The sequence below is a fragment of the Callorhinchus milii genome, unplaced genomic scaffold, assembly GCF_018977255.1.
Source record: "Callorhinchus milii isolate IMCB2004 unplaced genomic scaffold, IMCB_Cmil_1.0 Scaffold87, whole genome shotgun sequence".
Classification (NCBI taxonomy): Eukaryota; Metazoa; Chordata; class Chondrichthyes; order Chimaeriformes; family Callorhinchidae; genus Callorhinchus; species Callorhinchus milii.
The window spans coordinates 20889-46613 of NW_024704828.1; the positions used below are offsets into that span (position 1 = coordinate 20889).

General features: G+C 50.0%; 2 protein-coding genes across 3 annotated transcripts in view; both read right to left on the minus strand.

Moving 5' to 3' along the window:
- Positions 1-3309: 3309 nt before the first annotated feature.
- Positions 3310-11834, minus strand: LOC121851672 (zinc finger protein Gfi-1b-like). Of its 2 annotated transcripts, XM_042345739.1 has the most exons (7): positions 11066-11834; positions 10691-10736; positions 5105-5354; positions 4689-4867; positions 4428-4571; positions 3978-4143; positions 3310-3609 (listed from the first exon to the last, which is right to left on the minus strand). In XM_042345739.1, the coding sequence occupies exons 3-7, from the start codon at positions 5337-5339 to the stop codon at positions 3401-3403; spliced, it is 933 nt and encodes a 310-aa protein (XP_042201673.1). In that variant the 5' UTR covers positions 5340-5354; positions 10691-10736; positions 11066-11834; the 3' UTR covers positions 3310-3400. The 2 variants fall into 2 exon arrangements, with proteins under 2 accessions (XP_042201673.1, XP_042201674.1); XM_042345740.1 differs by lacking the exons at positions 10691-10736; positions 11066-11834 and adding an exon at positions 7640-7790.
- Positions 11835-14699: 2865 nt separating this feature from the next.
- The window catches only part of LOC103189106 (EVI5-like protein), a 36892-nt gene continuing 25866 nt past the window's right edge, over positions 14700-25725 (minus strand). The window contains 6 exon segments of the mRNA XM_042345738.1: positions 14700-16138; positions 17625-17720; positions 18206-18301; positions 21339-21485; positions 23472-23633; positions 24565-24705. Coding sequence (XP_042201672.1) covers positions 15791-16138; positions 17625-17720; positions 18206-18301; positions 21339-21485; positions 23472-23633; positions 24565-24705 — 990 coding nt within the window. The 3' untranslated portion in view covers positions 14700-15790.

Sequence of the window (25725 nt, forward strand, 5' to 3'; positions counted from 1 at the left end):
CTCTCTATTGCTGACTCTCGCTCTCTTTCTCCCTCTCTCTCCCTCTCTCTCTGTCTCTCTCCCCCTCTCTTTCTCTCTCTCTCTCCCCCTCTCTTTCTTTCTCTCTCTCCCCCTCTCTCTCTCTCCCCCTCTCTCTCTCTCTCCCCCTCTCTTTCTCTCCCCCTCTCTTTCTCTCTCTCTCCCCCTCTCTCTCTCTCCCCCTCTCTTTCTCTCTCTCTCCCCCTCTCTCTCTCTCTCTCCCCCTCTCTCTCTCTCTCCCCCTCTTTCTCTCTCTCTCCCCCTCTCTTTCTCTCTCTCTCCCCCTCTCTCTCTCTCTCTCTTCCTCTCTCTCGCTCTCTACATCTCGGTTTGGGCTCCTTTCTCTCTCTCTCTCTCTCTCTCTGTGCCCCTCCCTCTCCCTCTCTCTCTCTATGTCCGTCTGTGCTCCTCTCTCTCTCTCTGTGTTTATTCTCACATCGGTGCAATAATCTGCTGTTATCCGGGGACGGGTTCCCAGGACAACAGCACTGTGCCTGAGGGGAGGACGGGAGCGGAGGGGGAGGGACACGGAGGCTGTTTCCACATCAACGTCACATCTCATCTCAACAGAGTGTGTCTGTGTGTGTCTGTCTGTGTGTTCGTCTGTGTGTGTCTGTCTGTGAGTGTTTCTGTCTGTGTGTCTGTCTGTGTCTGTGTGGTGTGTCTGTGTGTGTGTGTGTGTGTCTGTGTGTGTGGTGTGTCTGTGTGTGTGGTGTGTGTGAGTGTTTCTGTGTGTCTGTCTGTGTCTGTGTGTGGTGTGTCTGTGTGTGTGTGTCTGTGTCTGTGTGTGGTGTGTCTGTGTGTGTGTGGTGTGTGTGTGTCTGTGTGTGTGTGGGGGGGGGCAATAATTAAACCTCACACTCGGTTTTAAACAAAGGTCAACTCTCCCCCCCCCCCCCCCTCCCACACACAGACATACTGGGCTGCCTCCTGTCCCCCACCCCCCAAAAATAATTATGTGGTCACTCAACCCACGACTGTTCATGGGGACGTCGCTGTGCGCAATTGGCTGTTGCGTTGGCCCCAAGAGGACACACAGTCACTACACTGTACAGTATACCCTGCGGAGCACTTTGGAGAACGTCCCGAAGACGTCTAAATAAGACGCTTATTATTATAATTAGTTATGAATTAAAGCTCGAGGTGGATCAGGCGCTCGTACAACAGCTTTCAGTCAGAATCCCCGAGAGGCTGATCAACACCTTAACCCAACGTTGCCCTTTCGCCTCAATTGCTGCTCAGCCAAGTCACCTCTCGCTCTCCTGGTTACAGTCACATGTTTGCCCAGCCTCACGCTAACTAACAGGCCTGGAGTCTCCCTCCTCCCCCCCACTCCCGTCCTCCCCTCCCTCCCCCACCACTCTCCTGCGTCTCCATGTTAAAGCCGGAGCTGCTGTAGCTCACTGGAGGAATTAGGTAAACACAGTGCATCCCTACGAGGAGAGAGAGAGAGAGAGAGCGCATTCCATCCCAACAATCTCTCTCCGGGATTTCCAGGTGTAGGTGGGATGATGCCTGGAAATCTCACCTCGGTTCGGAGACTCTTAAGCAACGGTGATGGGTTTCCGTGTGTGTCAGACACCCGGTTGGGCAAAAAAAAAGTGACAGTCACTTTACTTTACAGTGTATCCTGTGAAGCCCTTTGAGGCGTCTCAAAGACGTGATCAAGCGCCGGGTCAAATGCCAGGAATATTGTTAATTATTATTATTATCATCATCATCAGTCACATTGTGAATCATGTCTGTCTGTCTGTCTGTCTGTCTGTCTGTCTGTGTTGTGTCCTCTCCTGCATTGCCCTCTGCTGGCGAGTCTGTGCTCTGCTGGACGGCAGGTGAACTTGGTTCAGTCTCTCCCACTGGGAAGGCTGTGGGAGGCCACGGGTCAGGCGAGAGGACCCGGGTTTGATTCCCGGGCGGGTCAGGTCAGGGCGAACCTTGGGCAAGTTTCCTTACTCCTCACTCACACACTCACACTCACACACAGACACACACACTCACTCACACACTCACTCACACACAGACACACTCACACAGACACACACTCACTCACACACACACACGCACACTCACACGCCTGTTTACCAGCAGTCAGTAGGAATTTGCTCGTTAGTCGATTGGTGGATCACTTTTCTGGGGGTAAATAATCCCTTAAAAAAATAATTACTAACAATGATAATTTGGTCACTTCAATCCACGGCTGTTTGTGGGGACGTCGCTGTACGCAATTGGCTAAGGGTTTTGCCCACAAACCAGACAGTCCCTACACTTTACACTGTATCCCGTGAAGCGCTTTGAGACATCTCAAGGATATGATAACAACAAGAAATTACATTTGTAAAGCGCCTTTCACATCAGGAGGACGTCCCAAAGGCGCGATAGCAAATGCAATGATTTTTATTATTATTATTTGTTATTATTATTATTATTATACCTGACAAGATCTGACATCAACCCGTCTGACACGGATGTAACACATTCTGTTGGACACAGACACGGTCAATAATAACGTTTTATTTACAGCCAATTTCAGCACAAGACACAAAGGGTTAATCTTTACACTTCCCGATCTGTGTTCAATCGGATTCTAACACACGGAGAAATCCCGGCACTGAATCCCACATCAAACGCGGACACACGGAGATCCCAGAGATAGACTGTTGGAATGGAATGCGCTCTCTCTCCCTCTCTCTCTCCCTGGAGGGACGTCCCGTTTACCTAATTCCACATCTGTGCCGTGTCCCGCTCCACCTTCCCCCACCTCCGCAACATCGCCCGGCTCCGCCACTGTCTCACACCGCAGGCCCGAGACCCTCCTACACACATTCATCACATCCAGGCTCGACCACACAAACTCTCTGCTTGTCGGCCTCCCACCTTACCTCCACAGGCTGCAGATCATCCAGAACTTTGCAGCCCGTGTCCTCTCCCGCACCAGGCTCTGTGACCCTTCACCCCCATCCTCGCCCGACTCCACTGGCTTCCCATCACATAGAGGATACAGTTCAAGATCCTGGTCCTCATCATCAAAGCCCTCCATGGCCTCGCTCCCCCCAACCACCCTGTTCGCTCCCTCCGCTCAGCGGGCTCCGGCCTGCTTCACGTCCCCCGCCTCGCTCGCCCCACTATCGGTGGGTGGACCTTACGCCAGAGAGAGAGTGCGCTGTCTGGCCAAGCTTTCCCGCTGCTTGTCCAGCTCGGACCCTCTCCATTACTTAGTTAGTTAGTTGGGGGCTTTGGCTTACCGGGTTAACATGAGCTGAGGGGGCGGATTTCTTGCCTCCAGTGACTGGTCGGCCTTTCCAGGTTCTGTTGATGTTAACCACTGGTGGTGAGGGTGGGGGTTAGAGCCGGGGATGGGGGGGGAGGTGGAGCGCGGAGGGGGTTACTCTCTAGGGGGCGAAGGCGAAGGGGAGGGGGAGTCATTGCGGTGAGTGTCCAGGTGTCTCCTCAGATCCACTTTACGCTGGAAGCCTTTCTCGCAGTTGGGGCAGGTGAAGGGTTTGAAGCCGGTGTGTTTACGGCTGTGGGTGATCAGGTTCGAGCTCTGACTGAAACACTTCCCACAAACCAGACACCGGTGAGGCTTCTCACCTGTAACACAACACACGGTCAGCCTCACTAACACACGCACTCACACACACACACACACTCTCTCACACACACACTCACACACACACTCACACACATGCACTCACACTTTCACACACACACACGCACTCACACTTTCTCACACACATTCACACACTCACACACACATTCACACACTCACACACACGCACTCACACTTTCTCACACACATTCACACACACGCACTCACACACACATTCACACACTCACACACACACACTCTCACACAAACACTCACACGCACACATTGTGTGGGTGGGTGTGTGTGGGTGTGTGTGGGTGGGTGGGGGTGTGTGTGGGGGTGTGTGTGGGTGACGAGGTGGGGTCAGTACCTGTGTGGATGAACGTGTGTTTCTTCATGTCAGATTTCTGGTGGAAACACTTGTGACAATACTGGCAGCTGTAGGGCCGGGTGTCGGAGTGGATCAGCAGATGGGTGGACAGTGTGGAGGAACGTTTGAAATTCTTCCCACAAATCTTACACATGAAGCTCTTCTCCTGAGGGAAACCACACTCTTCATCATCAGCATCATCACCATCATCATTATCACCATCATCATCATTATCACCATCATCATTACCATCATCATCACCATCGTCACCATCATCACAATCAACAAGAACATCCACATCACAATCCTTGTATCTGACCCGGCGCCTCATCAGGTCTTCGAGACGTCTCAAAGCGCTTCACAGGGACACACTGTAATACAGTGTAGTGACTGTGCACAGTATTTTGTGTGAGTGTGAGTGTGTGAGGGGATGTGCTGGCTCCTGCTGACCTTGTGTTGGTTGTGTGTGGCTCGGTGCTGCTCCAGACTGGCCGAGTGTCCGAAGGTTTTCCCACACACACGGCAGGGAAAGGCTTGGCTCCCGCTGTGTGAGCGACGGGTGTGAACCTCCAGCCCATGGGGGGTGGAGAAGATCTGAGGAACAAGAGCATCAGCATGGAGGTCACATGGGAGAGATGTTAGCGGGGATGAGGCTGTTGGGGAGGCTCAGTGTTAGCGGGGGTACACGAGTGGGGTGGGGGTAGCTCTCACCTTTCTGCAGCTGGAACAGGTGTAGGGCAGGGGCTTTTGGAGGAGGCGGGGACACAAGAGACTGGACGGGGTCTGTGGGGACAGGAAGTCCTCCATCAGGTGTTTGAGACCTGATGAGCTGTAGCTGCTCCAGGTGTAACCTCCGAACTGCACTCCAACCTCAGGCAGCAACAGCTTCTCTACAACAAAACAGTCAATAGTCACTGTCACACCCTGAGCCCGGGTGACACACACACTAACACACACACACACATACACACACATACACACTAACACACACAAAAAACACACACACCCATACACTCTAACACACACACTAACACACACAGCCGGGCTGGGGTCACACGGTAGGTGAGGAGAGCTCTCTCTGGGGCCTGGATGGCCGCTGGGAGCCTCTGTCACCTCAGTCACCTCACCGTGTGCTCGAGGCTCCCGCCACGGCTCGGGCTGCATCTCCAGCCCCTCGCCCCGAGCCGGGGAGAGGGGGACAGATGTCTCCTGCTGGTGGGGTGCAGGAGTCGGGCTCCCGGGGCTGTGTGTGTGTCCTGGCCGCTCGGTGAGGACAGGGATCGGCTCTGGCTCCGGCTCCCGGTAGCACTGACTCTGGGGGGAAACCAACCGCTTACTCCTCACTAGGAAAGAGCGAGGCATCGTCTGTCTGTCTGTCTGCAACCACAAAGAAACATCAGGGCTGGTCTGAGACCATCTCATCATCTCCCCAACCCCTCCCTCCCTCCATCTCTCTCTCTCCCTCCCTCCATCTCTCTCTCTCCCTCCCTGCATCTCTCTCTCTCCCTCTCTCCATCTCTCCCTCCGTCCCTCTCCTTCTCTCCCTCCTTCCATCTCTTCCCTGTCTCCATTTCTTGCCTGTTTCAAGTCCCATCTAAAGACCTTCCTCTTCAACTATGCCTTGGGCGACCTCCCACTCCTCCCGATCCGAATTCCAACCCCCCCCCACCCCAACCCCATCCCCCCCAGGGTGTCCAGCGACCTGGGACGTCTTTCTGATGTGAAAGGAGCTTTACAAGTGTCATTTGTTGTTGTTGGCCTGGAGAGCCTCGGCACCTCTGCCAACCCATCACCCCCAATGCTGCACCCCCAGCCTAGGCTGGGAGTCCAACACCTCGACGTGAGGCTTGAGCGTCACGAACTGAGCCACCGCTGACACCCGGCAGATAGAGAGTAAAGCTCCATCCGCCCTGTCCTTACAGATCCCCAGCCAACCCTACTCCCTCCACTCAGCAGACACTCACCTGCTCCATTCCCCCCACCCCTGTCCTGTCCCACTGTTGGAGGTCGTGCCTTCAGCCCCTCTGGCACTCCATCCCGGAGCCCCTCCACCTCCCTCCCTCCCTCCCTCCCTCTCACCTCCTTCAAGACCCATCTCAAGACCTTCCTCTATATCTGCGCCTTTTGGTCACCCTCCCTCCTTCACCCCCCCCTCTACCGCCCACCCTTCCTTGCCACCTCCCACCTCACTCCTTGGCCCAAACCGCTCCCCGAACCCAACCAACCCCCAGCTCGGGGGCCCGCCCTCAGCTGCCCAGCGCCTTGTGACGTCCACTCGATGTGACAGGTGCTGCGTAAATGCAAGTGGTTGTTGTTGCTGTTGTAAAGCTCTCACTCCCCCTGAACTGGGGGCAAAGTGGAGAACGTCGCCCTCCTGTGGTGACGTGGAGTAGTACAGGTGCAGTGGCCCAAAACCGGTAACGTGTCTTTAATAATAATAATAATAATCCTTTGCATTTGATACAGCGCTTTTCACGTCGGGAGGACGTCCCAAAGCGCTTCACAGAACACACTGTAAAGTGAATTGACTGTATATTTGTGGGCGAACGCGGCAGCCAATTGCGCACAGCAATGTCCCACAAACAGTCGTAGATTGAAAATGACCAATTTATTATTGTTTTTGGTTTTGGAGGATTATTATTAGGCTCTGTGTGGAGTAAGGAAACTTGCCCGAGGTTTCGCCCTCTGCCTGGGATTGAACTCAGGTCTCTCACTTGCAAAGCGAGTGCTCTAACCACTGAGCTACGGGACTGCACTTTAGCTCTTAAACCCGGTGTTTAGGAAGACCTCGTATCTGTTTTTAGTGCAAATAAAAACTTGTGGAGTCCCTGTAGCTCAGTGGTTAGAGCGCTCGCCTTGCAAGCGAGAGAACCCGGGGTTTGATTCCCGGGCAGGACAAAACTTTTAAGAAAGTTTCCTTACTCCACACACACACACACACACACACAGACCCACACACCTCTGTTTACCCGGCAATAAGTAGGAACCTGGTCGCTAGTCGATTGGCGGATCACTTTCTGGGAGTAATAATTGCTCCAAAAATAATAATAATAATTTGGTCACTCAATCCACGACGGTTTGTGGGGACGTCGTTGGGCGCAATTGGCTGCCGTGTTTCGCCCACAAAACACAGAACAAGAGGAGACAGATTCAGGGCAGCAAAGTGTTTCCGGAATAGACCAAGGGAGGGTGGCTGAGGCCAGAACAGACCCTGAGCTCGTTCAGGAATGGGGGCTTTTTCATCTGAACTCCTTATAATAATAATAATAATTCTTGTGTTTATAATTGTCACGTCTGTCATGTCAGGAGGACGTCTCAAAGCGCTTCACAGGATTTACCGTGAACTGCAGTGACTGAGTATTTGGAAGGTGATCGCAGCGGCTAATTGGCAAACGGCCGTGAAATGAATGTTTTTATTTGGTGGGAAGTTGAGACACGAGAGGAGACGCCTTTGTCACGGCCTCGGCTCAGCCTGACACACACTCAGTGCATATGGGAGTGAGGACCACATTACCATTGGCTCCAACGCGACTGACACAACCTAAGACAGACACAGACTGTCCAGGTCCTGTCTGCTGTACGTGTCAGACAAACAGAGAGGAGCGCTGGCGCCGGACACGGACTACCATTGACAGACAGACACACAGACGTGCAACACTCACCGATAACGGAGGCTCGGTGAGGACGGTCTCAGTGTAGTGGAGTCGGGGCAGAGACAAAAGCAGCCGAAGCCTAGCTCTGTGCGTGTCTGTGTCTGAGTCCGTGTGTGTGTGTTCCAACGCTCAGCTCACAACCACAGCCACTTCCTCTACAAATGGCACCTCCACTTTGCAACAGTTGATGCCCGGAATGGGGTGGGGGGGGAGGGAGGGGCGTAACTACATGTGAATCTCAGCCCGAGACACACACACGCGCACAGGCCTCTCGCCAGCGGCTGTGTGTCGGTCACTGGGTCTGAGGGGGGACAAGGGATGGAGATGAAATCAAGATAATGGTAATAATCCTTACCCTGTTCACAGACGCCTCAAAGCGCCTCACGGGATTTTGTGTAGTCTCTGTCGTGTATTGGTTAGAGTCCTCGCCTCGCAAGCGAGAGGACCCGGGATCGATTCCCCCCACCACCTCATTGCTCACAGCGAGCGGAAAGATTAATGTTTGTTGTGAAACGTTGGGCGAGTTTCCTTACTCCACACACACGCGCGCCTCTGTTTACCAGCAGTAAGTGGGAAGCCGGTTGTTAGTCGATTGGCGGATCATTTTCCGGGGGTAATAATCCCTTCAAAAAAAATAAAATTATGGTTATTCAATCCATGACTGTTTGTGGGTACGTCGCTGGGCGCAATCGGCTGATGCGTTTCGCCCACAAAATACACAGTCACTACTGTGGAGCACTTTGAGGCCACGGGATCTTTGACATCCACCTGAACAGGCAGACGGGCCGCAAGACCCACAGCGAGTGGGTGGGTGGCCGGACTGTCACCATATGGGAGATGGTGGACAGGGAGCAGAATGGACCGGTGACCATTAGTGTCTAGTAACCAGCTGCGCGCGTGGGAGTGGGGGGGGGGAATGCCTGGTTCCTGATGAGGCTCTGGGCTGGTTGTCCTGCGTGGGTGAGGGTGGGGGAAAGGGTGTGAACTGAAAGTGGAAACACACACCCCAGCTTTCCCCCAACCACCTCATTGCTCACAGCGAGCGGAAAGATTAATGTCTGTGGGAAATTGTGGGGTTAAGGGAAGGGCAGAGAGCGTGTGGTGGGAACAGTCAGACGAGCGGAATCCGTCAAACCCGTTCCCACGCCTCCCAGCGCAGAATGTTCTCAGTTTGCGACCGAACAAAAGCGAGAGAGACCCCGATCCCGGCTTCAGCAAAGACATCAGACACATCGTGTGCAGCTGTCAGCCAGCCTGGCTCAGGCGGTTAGCTTCTCTCTCTCTCTCGCTCTCTCTCGTCTCTGAGTCACAGGGTTGTGGGTTCGAGCCCTCCATGTTGGGGACTTGGTACTGATGTTTGGGTTGGGGGGGTGGGGGTGCGGGGGAAGCAGGGCAGGATTGGAGTGAGTGACATTTCCTCTGTCAGTTACAAGAGGCCAAAACATATTTAGGACAAACGGGTTGGAATTGATGCAATCGACAAGTGTCTGTGTTGGGGACAACTACTCCTCTGGGGGTTAGATACTCCGAACCCTCCCTGTAACTGTTTATCTGCGTCGGTCCCTCTAAACCTTTCCGTTTTAACCATGTTTTATTAATAATAATCCTGGCATTTGACACAGCGCCTGATCACGTCTTTGAGACGTCTCGAAGTGCTTCACAGGATACACTGCAAAGTGTAGTGACTGTGTGGTGTGTGGGCGAAACACGGCAGCCAATTGCGCCCAACGACGTCCCCACAAACAGTCGTGGATTGAGTGAGCAGATTATTATTTTTTTTTTTGAAGGATTAACCCCGGGAAAGCGATCCCCCAATCGACTGTCAACCGGGTTCCTACTGACTGCTGGTAACGTGGAGTAAGGAAACTTGGCTGACGTTTGGTTCTGCCCGACTGGGAATCGAACCCGGGTCCTCTCGCTTGTGAGGAAGTGCTCTAAACACTACACCACAAGACTCCTCATCACATCGTATAAGTATCTGAAAACGATTGACAAGATAGAGTGGAAATGAAAGCCTATTTGTCGGTGAGGTAACAAACCGGTGTGTTTAATCCAGCCAACTGTTCCCGGCTTGAAACACTGCCAGCAAATCCTGGTTTGGGAAGGTACGTTTGTGTCTCCCAGACCCGACAGAAGCACCAAATCCCCGACTGACATTCAGCCCAGCCTGTTTTTTGTTGCAAATGAATGCCGTGCGATGGAAACTCAGATGACCAGACCGATGTGCCGGTGTGAGCTGGGGGGTGGGGGTGGGGGTGGGGGGGGGGGGAAGATGATCTGAGACACTGGAGGGTGGGAACAAGTGCGGATGTTCGATGTACGTGTTTTTGTGGTCGGAGTACCACATAAGATTTTTTTTTTGTCCGCCTACATCCTACCACAGCTATCTGCACAGATCAAATGGTTTCAGAGTCTCAGGGAGGGTAGGCTTGCACTGAATCGCATCTTACAGATCTTAATCACCTCTTTCTATTCTTGATAAATCACTGTCACGAACATGAATCTGTGCAGAGTGCCATGTGGGGAGGTGGGACGAGGGCAAGAGAGAGAGAGAGAGGTGACTGGCTGGAACCAGCGATGGTGAGACACTCCGAGAAACCTGGGGAGATGGGAAGGTTTCGATGAGCGCTGTCACAGGCTATGGTTCCTGTAGTTTAAGTTGGCGGTATGAATGTTCGTGATAGGCACAGCCCGGCTGAACTCACAGAGGTAACCACAGATAGTTCATTTGGGCGCTCGCTAATCTCCAGCCTTTCATTCTCACAGTATCGGCGTCTGGTCAGGTTTTGCCTGCGCTTAACTCTATCCCTTTTCCTCCTTTGGGAGTAATAATAATAATAATAATCCTGGCATTTGACACAGCTCCTTATCACGTCCTCGCGACGTCTCCAAGTGCTTCCCAGGATACACTGTAAAGTGAACTGACCGTGTGTTTTGTGGGTGAAACACGGCAGCCAATTGCGCACAGCAGCGTCCCACAATCAGCCGTGGGTGGATTGAGTGACATTATTCCTATGCTGTGACATACATACATACACACACACACACACATATACATACACGTGTCCGTTCTGTCCATTCCTGAGTGGGTCAGTCGAGGCTTTCTCTGAAATGCATAAATATAAATATGTAAACGCAGGTTGTCGTGGTTTCTCTGAAACTTGTATCCGGCCGTCACACTTCTGGGACAATTGGCTATGGATTTGTGCCTTACACTTGGACTTTGAGCTACAGTGTAGGCTTCACTCCTGTTCACTGTGGATGTTAAACCGTAACTTTGAGAGAAATGAGGTTTCAATTAATCCTTCAGGCAAAGGGGTCAAAAATATACAACAGTCAATTCCCTTCACAGTATATTCTGTGAAGCGCTTTGCGACGTCTCGAAGACGTGATAAAGCTTCTGTATCAAATGCAAGGATTATTATCATCATTTACCTCAGTTATCCTCAGCCGGGGGAAGGGACTCCAAGGCTTTTAAATTCGAGGGCTCCTGTTGCAAAGACTGAAGAGAATGAATGACCAGAATTTGAATAATGTTTAATATTCCACCAACTACCAGACACGTGACGTCCCGTCTGGTTGTGTTTCATTAGGATGTGACCACACAGCACGAACACCAACCCTCCTACTAGAGGACAGGACAAGGCGGACATGATACCATGGAAGGCCAGGAGAGATGGGATGATCCTGGTTACTTGTCCAAATGCTCAAGTGGTTACACAGGGCTGTGCAAAAGAAAGCAATCATCCTGTTTGAATCTGGGTCTCATCCTGTGTTTATCAAGGTCCTAAACTCATTACACAGTACACAAAAAGCACGTGTTCATGTGAAAATACAGTCGCTGTTCATTATGCGGTCAATATGTACACAGGCAGCAAGCAACACAATTCAAGCGGAGGACACCAACTATACAAAACACACCGGGGGCTTCAATGGGGCAGTAGACACGGAGGAGGGGCTGGGGGGAGATTGATGAACGTTGACGTTAGTTATTTTCACACAAAAGTTTGATATAAACTGTAAGTTTGGCAAATACATAGCAGCACAATATGTACAAGCGATTGCAATAACCTGGCGGCAGATTTTATTCACCCAAAGAAACCACTCAAGCCTCGCTAACGTTTGGTCATGTGAGCGGGTACTCACTGCGACCAATAACTGCATTGGTTGACATCGCAGGCGAGGAGGGAGGGAGGGAGGGAGAGAGGGACCTGGTAGAGAGAGGGGGTCTGAGGATGACAGGTTTTTACAGCCAGCTGAGCAGTGAGTCTTTCCTTAGTTTCCCAGACGGACGGAAGGTGCACAATAATGAACGGCAGAGAAGGAGCCTGAGACGACTGGAGGAATGAGGAAGTTACTCCTGTGTCACCTCCAGCCACCATCACCACACGGGCACTATTACACATTGCTGCTCATGCTTCACAACAGCTGATGGAATAATTCTACAATCTACATTGAGTTTTTAATGCATCGCTTTCATCACAGAATTTTCCTTCACGAGAACACGTGGCACAAACATCTTTCCCTTCTGTAAATGTACATTATTTATATAGGATTTTAGTGACCGTCCAGTCAGTAGCCTTCGCAGACTCCAGCCCTTTCACAGGCCACTCAGAGCGGTCTTGACAAAGCCTGAACAAACTGGAAATTAATCGTCTTCTTGTAACGACTAACAAACGAGTCAACAGTTTAAAATGTCCTGTGTTGATTATTGCTCTGAATGGGAGGAACATTCGCTCTTAACAGGTTTGCTGTACACGACACTGAGCTAGCTGCCTGTAAGGCTCCACTAAGCCGGTCACCTTCACCAGGGGAAGGAAGGAGAACAGAGAAAGTGTTGTCAGGAAGGAGTGTCCTGATAAGTTTTGATAGCGTTTGATCAGTTGGGTCCATCTCACCCACCGGGAGCTTTGACTCGCAGGGACTGAAGGTAATTCTGCATCGAGTGTCATGATGTCAGACACTGAACAATACTAAGGTGAGAGCCTGGGTAGTAATGTCTCCTCTGCTCTCTCTCGATGCCCAGTGGCGGAGGGAGGGAGGCAGCCAAGTGGAAACGCACCGGGTGAGCTCAGGAACAGGGATCCGAAACGTGAGCAGCCCGTGGGAGGGGCAGTGGTGGGCCCTGGGTCAGTGAAACACCAGCTGTAATGGTCAGGGTTAGCGTGTGGCCTGAGTGGACAGGCTCTGGACCGTCCAGAGTTTTACAGACACTCGTGAGCAGCAGCCCACACCGACACTGCTCACACAGCTGGGCACACACACTGCCCTCGGGCTAGAGAGATGGACAGGGGCGGGTGGTGTTGTTATAGGGACAGACACCAGAGCTTGAAGGTGCGAGTTACAGAGTAACTTTGAGTACGGAGAGAGGGGGGAAGTGCCTGAATGCCATCCATGTCTGCTCTGCTCACTCCTCTCCGCACCGGGGAGGGGGAAAGCGAGGTGGGGGGGATTCAGTGTCTCCTGACCCAGGGGAACACTCACCCTGAGTGTGTGGCGTTTGTGGCTTCCCAGTCAGCCAGAGCAACACACGACGACTGCCCGGGCATCAGCCAAAAACAGCCATCACTGAAATTACCACATACACAATAAATAAAATCACTGTTTTGGTGTCAGGGTGATGACAGTGATATCCTCGCTGTGGCTGTCAGAGCCGTTTAAGAAAAATCTTTACAGTGGGGGCCAGGGTAGGAGGCTAAGGATGTGGGGGAGGGGACAGGAGGAACGGGGGTGTAAATTCAGGGTAAAGGGAAAGGCAGTTTAAAGTGACACTGAGCACAGAGCAGGACTTGGAATCTGGAAATAATAATGGCAGAAATCTAACTGTTTTGCGGGGCTGATCGGGGTCTCCTTGGAATCACAGCCCCTTCAAAATAACCTGTAAAATGTCTTCTCTGGTCTCTCTGTGTTGTGACGTGTGAGTCACACTGTGGATTAAGTGCATGTGTTTTGTACAATGATTGGTTTTGGGCAACGCAGGGTTGGTTTGTTCCTCTGTGACCCAGCGAGCCAGACTGTGGCTTTTTTGTTTTTAAACCATTCTCATGTGATTTTTCATTGCGATAGCGTCAGCTTCTGGTTGGTGAGAATGGTTCAACCGACTGAGAAATGTACAAGGTTTCCCATCAGCACGGAACATCTGTGTTCCCACTTGAGGTGTGTAAAGGCGGTCGTGCCTGGCAGGCCACAGGAGAACAACGAGCCCTGCGTGTCGGTGTCAGTAATACTGCGATTGGTAAAAAGTCTGCCATAATCTCGGTCAGTTACTAAACTTACTCATCCCCTCCGAGCACACACACAGCCACACACACACACCCACAGTCTCACGCACACAATCTCAAACACACTGTCACACACACACAGTCACATGCACACACAGTCTCACACACACAGTTATACACACACACACACAGTCTCACACACACACATGCGCACACACTGTTGGTCAGTTTTATGTCCCAAACCCTTTTCCATGTTACACTATCAAACATCAACATCACGCCACACCTCTGGGAACAGGGAGAAAACATGACACACACACAGAGCACAACACATGCACACAACACACCACGCAACACACACCACACGACTGAGCTCCTTGCTTTCCCAGCTCCCATTTTGTGCCAATAAAGAAAAAAACGAATGAGAAAAACATCCAGGAAATTAAAAATAAAAATAAAGGTTAGAGAGCAGAACGAAGGAATCTTATTGGTGGACGGTATCGGCCCTCCTGAAGACAGGAAGAGTCATTTTGTAAAGGCTCCTGGTATCTGCCATCTTCGTGTGGATTCGGAGCGAAAAGCCAAACAGATGGTGCAGACCACAGGCCACTCATTCCCGCTGTCACTAGTGCAATTGCTGAACATTAGGGGGTAGAACATTTGATGCAACCGTCTTTCTTTATCCTTCAACATAAACTCCTTGGGAGCAATGCATCCACTCTTAATATTGGATAATAATAATAATAATGATAATAATCCTTGCATTTGCCTTACTACTTCTTCGAGACGTCTCAAAGCGCTTCGCAGAATTGACCATGTATTTTGTTGGCAAAACGCAGCAGCCAATTGCGCACAGCAGCGTCCCACAAACAGCCGTGGATTGAAGTGACCAAATTCACTGGTTTCAGGGGAGCTCAGAATATTATCAGAATGGAATCATTCACAAACCAACAGAAAAACAAGACTGATCCTATTTACCAAAGCGGGAGAGGATCTGCTCAGCTACAAGAGGTTTGTTTAGCAAAAAAAAAACTTAAAAAATCAGTTTTTAGTAACTTAAAGGCAACGAAACCTTGAGGATGTGATATAAGCCAGTCGGGATAATTTGGTCAATAAGGAGGCAAGTTTGAAGGGAGATTCCCAAATGGTGGCTGTAAACATGTAACCAAAAAAAAGGGTTGTTAAAAGCTACGAACTGTGACGTGAGCGGGAAGGGAAGGTCTCTGATCTTGCACTGGCTCACAGGGAGCTTTACATCAGAAGGCCGTGGTTCTTGCTCAAGGGTTGTTAAGCCAACACTGGCCACAGCTAATGGTTTCTCCTATGTCTCAGTGCCCAGCAGTGAGCTCAGACTTACACTGACAATTATACATTTGTTGAGACACGATAGAAAAAAATCACACTGCAGCGTGTGTGCGTGGTTATGTGTGTGCGTGTGTGTGTGCACGTCTGCTCGTGCATGTACAAGGGGTGAGAAACGCACATCCTTTATGAGGATGTGATTAACGTAATTCAGTGCAGATTCTGTCCCGACTCAGGGGGCACTCCACGTGGAACATGCACGAGTTAAGGAAGACTGGAGTTTACACAACACTTATTCAGCACAAATATTTCACTCACTGACGAGGCTTTCAGACTCCTGAAAATCCTATTGGCAAACTCCACAGAAAACGCTAAATAGTTCCTAATCACCGAACTCAATCCTATCCCTACCTTCCTCACAAGCCCACACCGGCCAGTGAGACCTTGGGCAACAAGTCTTCTGATCAACTCATATTCGAGTAGTTTTGCCCCTGACAGAGGCACCCCTTATATTGGCAAATTTGACTGGAGTTTAAAATGACCCTTCATTGTGCAGCGTGAATGAGGGCCAGTCACTATGGAGTGTGGCGCTCTGTGTGTGTGTGCGCGCGTGTGTGTGAGGCAGTAGAAAGCTGGATTACACAGTGGTAGAGAGAGAGGTGGCCTTGTTTGGGCTGTCGTGGCACAAGATATGATTTGCCAACTCGGCATCCAGCTCCAGAGCAGAATTCCGATCTTCCGGATCACTGTCCGTGTTTCCCTCACTGTCCTTCCCGGACATCTCCATCCCCTGCAGGAAGTTGGCGTGGCCGTGCTGGAGGGGGTACAGGGTCTCCTGAAGCCCACTCACCACCATCGGGCTCGGCAACAGATCCTCATCAGACGAGTGAATGGATTCGTCATCCTCAACCATGTGGTTCACGATGTGGATCCCGTCGAAGCTCATCGAGGTCTCAAAGGGTCGCTGTCCTTTGAAAAGCCTGATCTGTTTCAAAAACCACAAGAGACATGAAGTCACACTGTGCAGAGTGAGCGACACACAAATACTCCTCCTGCTCCCCCCCTGCCCAAAGCAAATTATACGTCACTATCAAATCCATAGCAAAGTTTAGAACAACCATAAGTAATAATAATCCTCGCATTTGATACAGCGCCTTATCAGGTCTTCGAGACGTCTCAAAGCGCTTCACAGGATCCAGGAAGGGATTATTGCCCTGGGAAAAGCTATCCGCCAGTCCACTAACAACCAAGTTCCTCTTTACAGCTGGTAAACAGAGGCGTGTGTGTGGAGTAAGGAAACTTGCCCAACATTTCGCTCTGTCAGGTATCAAACCCAAGTCTCTCGCTTGCGAGGCGACTGTTCTAACCACTGAGTTACAGGACTTGACAGTGATGAGCACAGTCTGTGTTCAGCGAGCTGCAGTAAGCTGGTTTCTTGGTAAGACTTCAGAAGCCTGTTTGCCGCTCGCTCTGAGTGCAGTCTAGCTTGTGTTTTCTAGGTGTAAGTTGGCAAGATTTGCTTTGATGGTGGTACAGTAATATCCCACACCCTGCAGCCTCGCCATGTTCTCTCAGGTCTCTCACAACCTCACTGAGCTCTTCATCATCATCTCATTGCACCACAGCCTCCCACTGCTAACCACAAGGACTCGAAATCCACCCATCTCTCCCCAAGCTCGGTCTCTCAGTCTGAATAAACCATCCTCGACATTTTGTGCAGGGGGGAGATAGAGGAGGAGGTGGAGGAACACAACAAGTGTGGAGTGAGGTGAGGTGGGTGACGAGAAATGTACAGAAGCCATGTGTAAGTTGACATTTTATACCCAAATTGAATCAGATACAAGCACAAAACAAAGAGGGGTCAAGGCAGATTAGGCTGCAAAGCGAATAAGGTTGTTTGTGGTGCGCCAATGGCAGGAAGGGAGAGGAGTGTGGAACAGAACCACAACAACAACTTGCATTTATATAGCGCGCTTCACATGGGGTAGTGTCCTGGAGCATTTAAGTGCAGTGATAATAAGCAGAGAAAATTCAGCAAGTCTTAATTTACAGAGGTATTCATGGGGAGGGGGGGCAGGGAGGGGGTTACAGGGATATGTCTGTGGCTGTGATACCAGGTTCCTGAGCCAGGAGGGACCGCAGTATTCCAGGGCACTCACTGCTGATGGCAGCACAGCCCGGCCCATCCATCGGCAGGACCTGGAAGGCAGATCAGTCACTGGGGGCAGGGAATCCTCCCCCTCAGCTCCTGTTAACCCCGCAGCCAAAGCCCCCTAACTAACGGGGAGGGTGGTCCTAGCTGGACAAGCAGCGGGAAAGCTTGGCCAGACAGCGCTCTCTCCCTCTCTCTCAATGGGCAAGCTGTGTGGGTTTAGCTGGTTAGATTCCAGCAGTTACCCCAACGCACCCTCTGATAACAGGTCCCATGATGTAATGCAATCAAACCCAGAGGTGAGCGGTTGTGACTGTACCTCAGCCTTTAGCTCTGCAATCTGGTCTTTCAGCTCACGGATATACTGATTGGAGTCGCAGTTATTCAGCTGCCCTTGTATCCTTCCCTCTTCTCTCTAGACACGAACCAGAAAAACACAATCAACATCAGATCACGTCAGAGCCTTTTTTTTAAAAAAAACAATTATTTGTTGTCACATGAATAGGATGGTCTGGAGATTGATTTTTGTCTTAGTTTGATCTCTCTGCCCTCCTCGCAGGTGTGAATGGCTCATGTTTTTGGGATTTGGAGTGAGGCCTGCTTCGTGCTTGGCTGTGAAATGGCCTCAGTATAGACAGCTTTGCCACTCGATTCTTCAGGTTGACATTAAATATTCTAGAACAGAAGAATTTGCTGGGCCTCAGAAGACCGAGGTCCATCCAATTTACCTTCCCTCCTCCTGGCAGTTGCTTGACATGTCGTGTCCCAAACCATACACTGTATAACTCCCACCCCCCCAGATATTATTTCCTCGCAGAAATCGATCTTGTTTGTTCTCGGAACAAACGACACTTGATGTGGGTGGGGCGAGTACACGAGACAATCACAGCATCTTTCTACCTGGATCTCCAGATCAGCGATTCGCTGGCGCAGTTCAGCAATGGCCGCCATGCTGTCTGCTTCTCGAAGCCGCACCACCATGATCTCCTCTTTGTTCTAGATCAAGAGTCAAAATCAAAATGGATCACTCTGTGCTTACCAGGAGTATCTTGCAACGTTTGTAAATTTATTGCCATATCTCAGATGCCAGCCTGGCTCAGCTGATAGCTCTCCTGCCTCAAGAGTGAAAAGCTTGTGGAATCAGAAACAACAGGATTCTGGAGTAGAGGCAGATTGAGCTGAACTCAGGCAAGTTTCATCTCGTGTTTACATGCTGCTCTGCACTGGCCTAACCTGTTTTGTTAATGTGATGTGGACGGCTCAAGAATCTTCATTATAATAACAATCCTTATGTTCCTGGTTGATCTTCAAAGGGATAAAATAATCAGTGGCAATGGTGACAGAAGGCTTGCTGTTTGTGAAATCCCCAACCCTCCCCACACCCCTCCACCTCGGGCCGTACAGCTCACACACTCACACACTTCAGTACATGGAAATGTGGTTGGAGACCTACAACATTTTATTTAACTGTCAAAGGGGCGACATATATTTTTAGAAAAAGAAAGTACCAGGCTGATTCAGTGACCCAAATAATTTGATCAAACAAGATTTACTGCTAAAGGTACAAACACTTACATCACCGTGTTCCCTGGATGAGATTTTTATCTCAATACATCTTGGAACATGACTTGGTTACTTGACTGATTCCACTCTCTAGAGTATTAGGCGCAGGTTGGCTTGAATGGGGGAGAGCCCAGAGTTGGGGTAAATGCTGGAGTCTAACGAGCTAAAACCACACAGCTTGCCATTGAGAGAGAGAAAGAGTGCTGTCTGGCGAGCTTTTTCCGCTGCTTTTCCAGCTAGGACCACCCTACGAGTTATTGATATAGAGACATGATTTATACCTCATCGGAAAGGTCTTGTACTTGGGAATGACATGGGCATATTTGTTTTTGGGTATCTCCTATCGTTCAGGAGTTATTTTCAGTTTTGCAAGAGTAGCTGCAAGGGGTACAGCTATTGTGAAACAAATGTCTTAATAAATATGAACTGAACATCTGGCAGTGAGTAAATCTAAGGCTTCAATTCAATCTTGTAAAACAAAGTAACCAAGGAGTTAGAGTATCTAAACCTGTCTGAAAACAATACAAGAATTCAGAGCTTCCACTGAAAATGAAACCTGTTAGAAGTGCAATGTGCTTTAGCAGTCATCTCCACTGTGCTTCTGCAAGACAGCCCCCACCCCACCCCTCTCTCTCTCTCTACCCTCACAGCATGTTCAGCCGTTTGAATACAAGCCTCTGTGTCGAGACCACAAGATGCTGGGAGCATTTGAACAGAGGAGATGTTGTGAAGTTTGATGGGTAAACAGGTTGACAAGAGGCAGATTGACTGCTGTGGAACACATGCAACCCTGCAGCTTTGCTGAGGTTCTGCACAGTGACGGGAGGTGAGACCACTAGCAGCGACTGAGTGCCTGAGTCTGTTCTACCCACATGGCAATGGAGAAGCATTTGATCGTGTGGTATGGCTGAGACAGACACGAGTGGCTCAGACACGAGCCGGCAGATTAAATGTCATCCCAACACCGGAGGTGGAGTGGCCGATTCCGAGCTTCACAAGCCCCAATTCTTCCAAGCAGCCACAAAGTGCAATTTGTTTCACCAGCCTCTTGGCTCCCCATCCCCAGAGGATAGAGTTCAAAATCCTGGTCCTCACCTTCAAAGCCCTCCATGCCTTGCTCCCTCCTACCTCTGTGATACACACACAGGTTACAAACCTGTTTACTACTTGGTAAATTTACAAGATGTCAGTCAGTATTTCCAGGAAAATATCTTTACGTTTTAGTTTCAACATGACAAACTGCAGCTAGCTCCCTTGCTCACTGCCTCCCTCACTGCCTCACTGCCCCTCTCACTCACTGCCCCTCTCACTCGCTGCCTCCCTCCCTCACTCACAGATGCAAATGCAAATCTCCATGTGAAACTGAAAACCAATCACTGTAACACCTCAGTTCACACCATGCTCAACATATACGCAAGTAGATGACTACAGAGCAACACTTGTAACTCGGTGATTGAGATCCATAAACCTGAGGTAAGAGACAGATTTACAGCATCAATAAGCTAATTTTACTGTGTGTGTGTGTGTAGTGGTGTGTGTTGTGTCTATGTGTGTGTAGTGTGTGTGCGCGCGCGTGTAGTGGTGTGTGTGTAGGTGTGTGTGACCAATTTTAATTGGGGAATTTTTGGTCAGGACACAGGAAGAAAGAGAGAGGGGGGAGAGAGAGAGAGAGAGAGAGAGGGAGAGACTCCCTTTTCTTTTTCCTGCGGGATCTTTAACAGCCACCTGAACAGGCAGTCAGGAATTCGGTTGAACATCTCATCCAAAGGAAGGCAACCCCCTCCCGCCCACCCCCACCACACTGCGCAGGAGAGTGTCAGCCTGTATGATACGGATTCCAAGTTCCCAGGTGGGGCTTGAACCCACAAAACTCTGACTCCGAGGGGGGAAGAGTGCTATCAACTGAGCCAACCCCACATTACTGTTGATTTGCTTCCAAAACCTGCCCCCTGAGCGAGTGCATTGCTTGAAGGCTCGATGGCCTGACTTGGTTTTTGAACCGAGAGGATGGCAAAAAAAAGTCACGTCATCTTAAATAGACACAAGAGAAAAAATATATCTTCACACAATCTTGACTCTATACCAACTGCTGTGAGTCACAGGCCAGATACCACCCCAACACCAACACCTCTGACTCACGCTTCAAAAATTGCAGATGTCAGTCTATTTAGCACTAAATGTGTTCCATGTACAGATTTCTCCGCCTCCCCCACCCCCCCACTCACACACACACACACCCTCACCCGATTCACTTCAAGGAGGTTTTCATTACCGTCAGCAACACGTTAGATAGATTTGCAGCGTGAGGGAGTAGGAGGTGAGAAGAGGGTGGAGTTATCGCAATGCTTTGGCCGTTAAAAAATGGGCCAACAAACCAGACGATCAGGGAAGAATCAGCCCAATTGGCCAGACAGCACTTTTTTTTGTTGAAAGGAATAAAAAGGTTGAAGTTAGTGTTGTGCAGCCTCACCTTACACTCCACCTCGGCTTGCTTGCGTTTGATCTCACTCAGCTGCGTCTGCAGCCCTTTGTTCTGAGCTGTGGTGTACTGTAGCTTGTCCTGTAGCCCTGTGCAGGCCTGCTCCGTCCTGGTCAGCAGGTTACTCTTCACCTGGTTCTGAGAGCACAGAGTGAGTTAACTACAACAACAACAACAACTTGCATTTACACAGCGCCCCTCCCCTCGAGGGCATGAGGGACAAGCTGGAGCCAGTCGAGCGGAGGCAGCGGGTAGTGGGTGGGGAGCGGGGCAGGTCAGAGAGGTAGGGAGGTGCCAGGGCATGAAGTTAAATTAACAAATAACAATGGGATCTCAGTCACGCTTTAGAATTGTGTTCTCTTTCTGGTGCTGTTGATTGGAAACGGAAGGTACAGGCAGAACAGAGCTGGAGGAGGCCACCGAGATAGTGAATGACACCATCGTGAAGGGATTTGAAGGTGAAGTCAAGGATCTTCAAGCACTTTAAACACTCACAACCAAACACACACACTCCTCTTGCTTGTCAGAGGAACGTCAAAGACTTTATACTGTTAACTTCCTGTTTCCTATCAAGCCTGTAGGTCTGGTCAAACACCACTCAGTTTCTCGTGTTAGTAAAACAAGAGTTAGGAAATGATTCATTAGTTAATCTATAGAAATAATGATTTTGTCAGCTGTTCACTCAGGGTTAGCTACACTTACTAACAACTGTTATAAACAGAGAGAATTAGGCTTGGAATAAATAAGCACTATTACCTTAGCCCCTAAAAACACAATGTTTTACATTTTGGTTTGTAAAGAAAGATGGACAGGACTCAGCAATGCTGGAGGCTTAAACACAGGAACAGGAGGAGGCCATTCAGCCCCTCAAGCCTGTTCCACCATTCTATTCTATAAGATCATGGCTGATCTGTTCCTCAACTCCAATTCCCCGCCTTTGCCCCATATCCCTTGATCCCCTGACCTAAGTCTGGACAATGTGAATGGATCCAGCCATAATCCACAGTCTTTTGGGAGAGGGATAGAGTTCCAGATTCCCACTGGTCTTTGGGTGAAAAACTTCCCCTAATTTCACTCCTGAATGGGCCCGGCTCTAATTTTAAGATGATGCCCCCTTGGTTCTGGATTCCCCCCCCACACCGCCCCACCAGAGGAAACAGTTAATGCCGGTTGGGGCAGCACTAATTACATGGACGAAAGCAGGACATCTCGAAAGCTGTTGAAAAGCATCAATTTCAAACCGGCAGCTAGTTCAGAGGCTTGTGGCGCTCCAATTAACACAGTTACTGGGGCTGCTATTGCTGTTAGCGATCACGTGTGGCGACATCGAGAAGGTGTGACAGACCAACATCGGTTCTCAACCCCGGCTGACAGGAATTATCAGCCTTGTTGGTGGTCGAGCAGCAGTGGTGGTGGATATTTTTTTAAAAAAATACTCAAACTAAACTAAAAATGTCAAACTGTGGAATTGCGACGGCCCCTGTTGCCGGTTTGGGCCACGATCAGTGCTAAACTGACAGACTGAAGTGAACTGCAGACTCCACGGGGCTCAGATACACTTCAAGATCAGAATCATTAAACCAGTCGTTTAACTCCAACGCACACAGTACCCCTCACACAGTACCCCTCACACAGTACCCCTCACACAGTACCCCTCACACAGTCCCCCCTCACACAGTACCCCTCACACAGTACCCCCTCACACAGTACCCCCTCACACAGTACCCCCTCACATGGTCCACATAGTAAAACACCCTTCTTTGTGTCTCCAATACATCACAACTATCCCCCACCCAATTCCCACTCTCCTCCCACCCCTCACTCCCTCCGCCAACACCCTGCTTGCCAGCTCTTCCTTACACAAGTTTCCAGAGCTCTGCAGCCTGTACCCACTCCTGCAGTGGGTTCAGCGAGCTGATCAGTCCCTTCTCGCTGAGCACCACTGGCTCCGCACCACCCCCAGCGGATCAAGTTCAAGATCCTCATTCTGGTCTGTGAATCCCTGCACGGTCTCACCTCACTCTACCCCTCCAACCCCCCCCAACCTCTCCAACCTCACCTTCCCAGGCACTGCATCGTTCAGCGAACCCTGGCCTAGTCTGCCATGTGCATCACAGCCGATACCTGAGTGTCCAGCTCCAGAACACGGTGTCTAAGCTCTCGCATCTCGGCCTGTGCCTGGGCTTCCCGAAGCCGGACGCTCATCAGTTCATCGTGTAGCTCGTTCACAGCGCTGTTCTTCCTGGGAGAATCCTTCCACCGACCCCCGGTTCTTGCCAGGTGTTTCTGTAGAGGTTTGACAATGAGCGTGAGAAAAGGACCCGTCGTTTACAGCTGCACCGACCTGTCTACGTGACGCAACTTTACATCAGCAAATAGGAGCAAGACGAGGTGTTAGGAACTTAACTGTGAGTTTAATGGATCCAAACCCAACCAGAGAGAGAACTGGTGATGTCATTTATAGAAAATGTAAAGATTATTGAGAATTGACTACAGATATTCCTCAATAATAATACAATAATATAACAGTATAATAATAATCCTTGCATTTGATACAGAGCCTTATCACGTCTTTGAGACGTCTCAAAGCGCTTCACAGGATACACTGTAACGTGAAGTGACTGTATATTTTCTGGGTGAAATGTGGCAGCCAATTGCATAAAGAAGAAGTGTCCCACAAACAGTGGTGGATTGAGTGACCACATTATTATTATTTATTGAAAGGTTTATTACCTCCAGAAAGCGATCCGCCAATCGACTAACAACCGGGTTCCTACTTACCTCTAGGTAAACAGAGGTGTGTGTGTTGTGTGTGTGTATGTATATGTGTTGTGTCTGTGTGTGTATTGTGTGTGTATGTATATGTGTTGTGTCTGTGTTGTGTGTGTGTGTGTGTGTGTGTGTGTGTATGTATGTATGTGTGTGTGGGGGTGTGTGTTGTGTGTATGTATGTGTGTTGTGTCTGTGGGTGTGTGTGTACGTATGTGTGTTGTGTCTGTGTGTGTGTGTGTTGTGTGTGTGTATGTATGTGTGTTGTGTCTGTGTATGTGTGTTGTGTCTGTTGGGGTGTGTGTGTGTGGAGTAAGGAAACTGGCCTAAGGTCTCATCCTGACCCGACCGGGAATCAAACCCGGGTCCTCTTGCTTGCGAGGCGAGCACTCTAACCACTACACTACAGGGACTCCACTGTTTGGGAGCTCACACACACTCAGCTTACCTGCCAGTGTTCATCCAAGTCCTTCACCTGCTGGTGCAGCTCTTTCAGAGAGTTGACGGCCTCTGATTCCCGCAGGTTCATACCTTTCAGCTCCTCCTGTAGCTGAGCCAGGTTATTCTCATCAGGCAGCGAGCTGTTCTTCTGTAACCCACAATCACACACACACACACACACACACACACGTGCGGTTAGTTATTGCCAGTCCCAAGTCAGACTTACTCCACCAGGGATCATCATAATAATAATAATCCTTGCATTTGATATAACGTCTCATTACGTATTTGAGACGTCTCAAACCGCTTCACAGGATATACTGTAAAGTGAGTGTAGTGACTGTGTGCTTTGTGGGTGAAACACGACAGATGATTGCGCCCAGTGACGTCCCCGCAAACAGTCATGGATTGAGTGACCACATTCTTCTTTTTTTGAAGGGATAATTACACCCAAGGAAGTGATCCGCCAATTGACTAACAAGGGGTTCCGACTTACTGCTGGGTAAACACAGGCGTGTGGTGTGAAGTAAAGAAACTTGCGCTGCATTTCGCCCTGCCGGGAATCGAACCCGGGTCTCTCGCTTGCGAGGCGAGCGCTCTAACTACTGAGCTACAGGACTCCACGTGATAGCCACAGAGGAAGACAGAGAAGGAAGCGCGTTGATTAAAAGTGTGCTGGGAGACAGTATTTTGAACGATGGAGAGTTGTTAGAGAGAGAGAGAGAGAGAGAGAGCATCTGCATCAAGTTAGAACATGTGAGAATGGCCACACACACACACACACACACACAAACACACACTGAGACCTGCTGAGGTTTCTCAGGTTTCTGCCAAGACCATCCACTCGCTGTTCACACGCTCTATTCTTTCTCAAGCTGCTACAAGTGGTTCACAACCCAGCTCCCTGACTCAGCATTCACTGGCAAACTCTCAGCAGCACAACTGATGACGGTAAAAGGTCTTCACGAAGTACAGCCGCACATGTACACGTGCACACACACACACACACACACACACACACACATGTACACATGCACCAACACACAAGCGTCTACACACAGACACAGCCACACACAGCCCTCCACAGACAGATAGGGCATGAGAAGATATTATTGTGCAACATTAATTATTGATGCCAGAACACTGGGTAAACTCTACAGTTTGACTT

Coding starts and splice junctions, on each gene's coding strand:
- LOC121851672 (XM_042345739.1), bottom strand. CDS start 5,339: ATGCCTCGCTCTTTCCTAGTGAGGAGTAAGCGGTTGGTTTCCCCCCAG. Junction 4,572..4,688: donor CCTGTTCCAGCTGCAGAAAG/GTGAGAGCTACC, acceptor CTTGTTCCTCAG/ATCTTCTCCACCCCCCATGG. Junction 4,144..4,427: donor CCACACACAACCAACACAAG/GTCAGCAGGAGC, acceptor GGTTTCCCTCAG/GAGAAGAGCTTCATGTGTAA.